At 50.3% G+C, this 6,111-nt stretch overlaps 1 protein-coding gene across 1 annotated transcript; it reads left to right on the top strand.

Annotated features, from left to right (window-relative positions):
• Positions 1 to 2,102: 2,102 nt before the first annotated feature.
• Positions 2,103 to 5,918, top strand: LOC112889497 (L-ascorbate oxidase homolog). The gene is made up of 8 exons (XM_025956178.1): positions 2,103 to 2,369; positions 2,502 to 2,611; positions 3,646 to 3,916; positions 4,005 to 4,107; positions 4,200 to 4,545; positions 4,724 to 5,089; positions 5,185 to 5,263; positions 5,451 to 5,918. The coding sequence occupies exons 1-8, from the start codon at positions 2,199 to 2,201 to the stop codon at positions 5,661 to 5,663; spliced, it is 1,659 nt and encodes a 552-aa protein (XP_025811963.1). The 5' UTR covers positions 2,103 to 2,198; the 3' UTR covers positions 5,664 to 5,918.
• The last annotated feature ends 193 nt before the right edge of the window (positions 5,919 to 6,111 follow it).

Below are 6,111 nucleotides of genomic sequence, written 5' to 3' on the forward strand. Positions count from 1 at the left end.
CTTTTTTTTCAAAAAGGTAGAGTACAGTAGAAAGTGGGGGAATTGCCCAGATCCACTGCCACAGATGCTACAGCGTGACTGACACGGTTTCATTCAATCGCACTGTTCTTGCTGATGCCGCTCTGAATACTTGTGCTCTTTTTGTCAGTGTAGGTGCTCATTATCTGTACCAATCGGGGGATAAAATTGCCCTGGGGCCTGGGCTAGGAGAGCCAAAGCGCCGGACCTAACCATTCGTGGCAGTCCTGTGCCCCTGTCGGTGAAGGGTGCTCCACCATTTTTGTCGGTGCGACAGGGTCCTAGTCCCAGCCGGCGTCGGTCGCTCCCCGCCGCTGTAGAAGCACCCGAGCCGAACCGGCATCCACCCGGCGGGGCAGGCCGCAGGCGACTGCTCCCAGGACGGTCCGAGACCCGACCAACGAGCAAGCATCCCACGCCGCGCGTGTCCTCACGAACAAGCAAAGCGAGGCTGCTGCGACCACGAGCCTCTCCGGTTGGGTGACCGGTTCTCGCCACCCGCCGCGGGTCGAGCACACGGCGCGCCGCGCGGCGGCGGGCGTGCCCGTCTCCGTGCCGAGTTGCGTTGCGTGGCCCCACCGCAGGAGCGCGCGCGCCGCTCGATCTGCTTGCTTGTCCGGCGTCAGCCATGTGCCCCATGCCCATGTGGGGCAGCAGGGTGATTCGACTCCGAGCTGATCCCCGAGGCGCAAGGCAGGGGCCGTCTGGATGCTGCTGCCTCTCTCCGCGTCGTCCAGCGGGTCGCGCGCGGATCTGCGCGCGCGAGGGCATCGGGCCGTGACGGGATCGCCGGGCCGGCGGGCAAAGCTCGCACACGCATGCGCGCAGCAGTTTTGCTGGATGCTGGACCACGACGACGTCTTCCAGGCCTCCGCAACTCGCGAGCACGTGGCGTGGGCAGCCGCGGGCCGCAAACTGTCAGAAACCAAAATAAAAGAAAACTTTGATGCGATCAAATTGTCAAATTGATGGCTTCGTATCCTAGGGGATCAAATTCGGAAGATTTATTAGACTGAGACCGAGAGGGGCAGGCAGATATCCTAGGCCCTAGGATATCAATGTATTGTATCGTGCACAACCAATGAGCGTCATATAAATTTTTTGAGGTGGCATGGCGAAGAGAGAAGAAAGATGTGCTCTATCTTTTTTTACTGTAAAATTAAGGCGCGAGGAACATTTTTCACGGTTAGTATTTATATAGTACAATGCTCATAGCCGTACATTCGATGCTATTTAATGCTATATATATATATATATATATATACATACATTCACTTGTAGCTACTCTCATTATCAGTATACCACCGTGCATATATCCAAATGCGCTTTCAAAATATATCTTCTTCTAATTAAGATAATATAGTTTTATAGATTATTGCTGCGAAGGTCACACGTTGGAGACCGCACCAAAATCCTAAACGTCTTTTATTTATAATCATAAGAAGCATGGTAGCATGAACCAGTCCAATTGCATGCTCCATATAATTTCATATGAATTAGTTAGTATGTGATAACTCTGGAGAGTGTGAGAATACGATACAGAGGATTGGCCACTGGTTTCAGGGTCTCGCCGTGTGAACGGAGCCGAAACACCTGAAATTCAGACCTGACGGGAGGACTAGCGAACCACATGAGCAGGCAAGCAGCCAAGCTCGTGCTGTTCGAAAAAAAAAAGCAGCAAAGCTCGAACAAAAACAAGAATCCAGTAACGCGTACGCGTAGGATTCGAAGCCTCCCGTCCCGCCGACCGCCGTCTCTCGTCGTCTCTCCCCCCACGGCCCCACGCGCCCACGCCCGGCAGACAGCTCACTCCACTACCCCACCCCGCACCCCCGCCTCCTGAGATCACGAGCGCCATGACATACATACGCTTCGAATCCATCAACCCCGACCGCATCCATCCATCCATTCCACGCGCGCTGCCGCTGCACAACTGCACTGAACGCTCTCCCTCCCACCAATCACCGTCACCGCAGGGGCTCTGGCCGAGACCTGCCCCTCATTTATATTCTCTTCTACCCCTCTCCAGATCGACCCCCACCGCCTTCCTCCCTCCTTCCCTCGCTGACACTGTTTGACCCCTGCCGCCGCTCGTGTCATCCAGCTAATAAGGTTCGGAGGCGATAGAGTGAGGGCCGGACTGTGGCAGTGTGGTACCGTGCGTGCGTGAGACGGGGAGAATGGAGGCCCCCTCCTCCTCATCCGCTCGCCCCAGCTGCCGCCTCCTCGCCGCCGCCGTCCTCCTCCTCGCCGCCTCGCTCCTCCCCCTGGCGCGCGCCGACGACCCCTACAGGTTCTACACCTGGAACGTCACCTTCGGCGACATCTACCCGCTCGGCGTCAAGCAGGAGGTACGAGCACTGCGCCTGGTGCAGTGCCTGTGTTGCTGTGCTGCTCTTGTTGATGCTCTGTTTCCGCGAGGAGAGGCGAGCGATTCAGCTGCATTTGCTAATGGCCGTCAGCTGAATGTGACTGTGACGCAGGGGATACTGATCAACGGCCAGTTCCCGGGGCCGCAGATCGACGCCGTCACCAACGACAACATCATCGTCAATGTCTTCAACAACTTGCCCGTCCCCTTCCTCCTCTCATGGTAATCCACTACCAGTAGTTTTTCTGTTAATGCTGCTACTCTGTTTTCCTTTAATGTCCCCACCAACAACCCTGCCTGTTCAGGCTTGGCATGTTTCTCTCTGAATGTGGCTTCCTTTGGTTCTGGGTTGGGACTGGCAAGCTTGTTTTCCGAGCATGGGTTGATGCTCTAGATTCGTGGACGCAATGGCGTCACCCAGATCATGCTGTGAATCTTGATGTGTTCCCTTTCCTGTCTGTTTCTCACTGAACTGTTAGTTTCTGATACTCCTGGGTACATGCCATTTTCTTTTAGAGTTCTGAATGCCATTTTCTCCACACATGCGACATTGGTGCTGGGAGTGGGATTGGCTGTCAAAACATTGGCAGGAGTGAGAGAACAAGCCAGGACTTCAAAGCCCAATTTGGTAGTTAAAAATTTCCTTCAGTAGAGTAGGCTCAGCTGTGAATCTTGGTCTGGTAGGTGCCTTGCAGAGCTTGTTTTGTTGTTACTATGTGCCATCTGATGGAGAGTGAGCTGTTTGAGGGTAAAATTTCACTGCCTCCTTTACCTTACTAGCTAGAGGAATCTGATACTGTAATATGTCTACTTGGTCTTTGTCCCTTTTATTAATATTTCCCCTCCTTTCTTTTACTTGTGCTTTCGCTTTCCTTCCAGATCCATGATATAAAAAGCACATGTACTGATGCACAACTAATGCTTATACAGATCAGTGGGTCCTAAAGTGGCTTAGCATTGAGCATGTGCAGATTAGTGTGATCCATGGCTTCTTTTGCCTTAAGAGAGTGACAAGAGTGACTATGGTTTACCATATTGAGCCAGTCATTTGCATAGTAAGAAACCTGTATAAGAAAAGAAATGCACACTGTCCATATTACCTACGGAGTGCCTGGATTGAATGTTAAATGCATCAGTCTCATGGCTACTTGATTGTGAACTGTTGTGTGACATCATCGGCCGATGCTAATTTTCGGTGTGAGGATTTGGGCCCTGCAAAAGTGAGATAAATTATAACTGTTCTTCTTTTATTGCAGGCAAGGAATTCAGCAGAGGAGGAGCTCATGGCAAGACGGCGTGTACGGTACAAATTGCCCGATCCCTCCGGGTGGCAATTTCACTTACAACATGCAATTCAAGGACCAAATTGGGAGCTACTACTACTTCCCTTCCCTTTTATTCCACAAGGCAGCTGGTGGTTATGGTGGCATCAGGGTTCTTAGCAGACCAAGGATCCCGGTTCCATTTGATCCCCCTGCCGGTGATTTCACCATATTGGCCGGTGACTGGTTCAAACTCAATCACACTGTATGTTTACATTCTGATGTACTATCTCGGATTGCATCTTACTCCTCACTTTGGTGCACGATTAAACTGAAATTGTCATTTCCTGTAGGATTTGAAAGGCATTTTAGACAGTGGAAATGACCTGCCATTCCCTGATGGGCTTCTTATTAATGGACAAGGCTCGAATGGCAATAGATTTACAGTGGACCAAGGTAAACTCATTGAGTAAATATGAACTCAATGTCTGATAAGTTCATCTTTATATGGACAGTTGCACTTAACTTGCTTGATGCAATCTTGCCAGGGAAAACATACCGTTTTCGGGTATCGAATGTGGGCATTGCAACATCAGTGAATATTAGGATTCAAGGCCATTCCATGCTCCTGGTTGAGGTGGAGGGATCTCACACCATGCAGACCACATTCACATCCATCGATATCCATCTAGGCCAATCCTACTCGTTCCTTGTTACTGCTGATCAGCCACCGGCAGACTACTCCATAATTGTCTCGACACGTTTTACCACCCCTGTGCTCACCACCACTGCTATCCTCCACTACAGCAATGCAAATGGTGCTGCAACAGTACCGCCTCCCCCAACGCCTACAACTGAGATCGATTTTTCTCTCAACCAGGCTAGATCTATTCGGTAAGTGTGTCATGATTCTCAAGTATAATATTAGCTTTCCCAACTTTATTTTGGATGTCACACCTAACAACATTCCCAAAATACTGAAGTCACATACATCACTTTGAATGAGTGGAAGACACAAGCATTTCATCTTCCTGACTCTTTTGGTATGTTTTTGTTGCCTACTTCTGAACAGGTGGAATCTGACAGCGAGTGGACCAAGGCCAAACCCTCAAGGTTCTTACCACTACGGCCTTGTCAACACCACACGTACCATCAGACTCGCCAACTCACGGGCAACCATCAACGGCAAGCTGAGATATGCAGTCAACAGTATCTCCTTCATCCCGGCTGACACTCCTCTCAAGGTTGCCGATTTCTACAACATTTCGGGAGTGTTCACGCTGGGCAGCATGCCCGACAACCCAACCGTCGGCGGTGCCTACCTCCAGACATCTGTCATGGCGGCCAACATGCGGGAATATGTTGAGATCATCTTTGAGAACACCGAGAACTTTGTGCAGTCATGGCACATTGACGGTTATGCATTCTGGGTCGTTGGGTGCGTTTCCTAATTCCGTTCTTACAATCCTGACATTTTTAGTTTCATGGTGACTGAATGACTGAAGAAGATGCGATTTGTTTCCTGATGGTCAGGATGGATGGAGGTCCATGGACACCGGCTAGTCGTCAGGGTTACAACCTTAGAGACGCCATTGCTCGGTACACCTTGCAGGTATACTGAAGCTTGCTGTAATTCACCTTGATCTACTCATATTCATGAAAAATGCAATTACCATCATGATTCGCGTCTTTGTTACCCCATGCTATAACAAGAAACAACTGTGCTTGCAAAGTTGTTCTGATGGCTGAACAACACCATCAGTTCACTTCTCTCATATGATCTTACTTTTTTTTTTCAGGTGTACCCTCAGTCATGGACCGCCATCTACATGCCGCTGGACAACGTGGGCATGTGGAACGTGAGGTCGGAGAGCTGGGCCCGGCAGTACCTCGGCCAGCAGTTCTACCTCCGTGTCTACTCGCCGGCAAACTCGTGGCGGGACGAGAACCCCATCCCGAAGAACGCGCTGCTCTGCGGCCGGGCTTCCGGCCGCCGGACCAGGCCTCTCTGAATCTGATGCTCTGGGCCGAAGGCCCTGTTTCGTGTCACGAAGGGGTGACTGAAACTTCTGTTGGATCGGTTGAGGTAGAGATATATTGGGATGCTCAGATAGCTGAGCAGAGTTCCACTGTGGCCTTGTTCCACCCATATTATTTTTTTAGCAATTGTAGTTAAACATTTTGCGGTGAATTTATCTTATGGGAAGCATTCTCGCTTCCTTACTGATATTTACTGATCGACGATATTTATTCATAATTACCTGAAAGATTTTGAGCAGAGTCAGATTTTGAAGAAGATGGCGCCGCCAAAAATCTGAAGAAGCCTGAAAATGAGGAATACATACAGGAACAATACGCCTCCGTAGTCGTGTAGCGTAGAGAGTGAGAAGGCGCAAACCTTGCTAGAGAAGCGAACGGTTTCAAAAATAGCTAACGGCCGGATCAGTTGGATCATTTTGC

The sequence above is a fragment of the Panicum hallii genome, chromosome 4, assembly GCF_002211085.1.
Source record: "Panicum hallii strain FIL2 chromosome 4, PHallii_v3.1, whole genome shotgun sequence".
Classification (NCBI taxonomy): Eukaryota; Viridiplantae; Streptophyta; class Magnoliopsida; order Poales; family Poaceae; genus Panicum; species Panicum hallii.

What these genes read in the sequence shown, in the direction of transcription:
- LOC112889497 (XM_025956178.1), top strand. Translation starts at nt 2,199, where the DNA reads ATGGAGGCCCCCTCCTCCTCATCCGCTCGCCCCAGCTGCCGCCTCCTC. An exon ending in GTCCCCTTCCTCCTCTCATG is followed by an intron (nt 2,612 to 3,645) that starts GTAATCCACTAC and finishes CTTTTATTGCAG; the next exon opens with GCAAGGAATTCAGCAGAGGA. An exon ending in TATGCATTCTGGGTCGTTGG is followed by an intron (nt 5,090 to 5,184) that starts GTGCGTTTCCTA and finishes CCTGATGGTCAG; the next exon opens with GATGGATGGAGGTCCATGGA.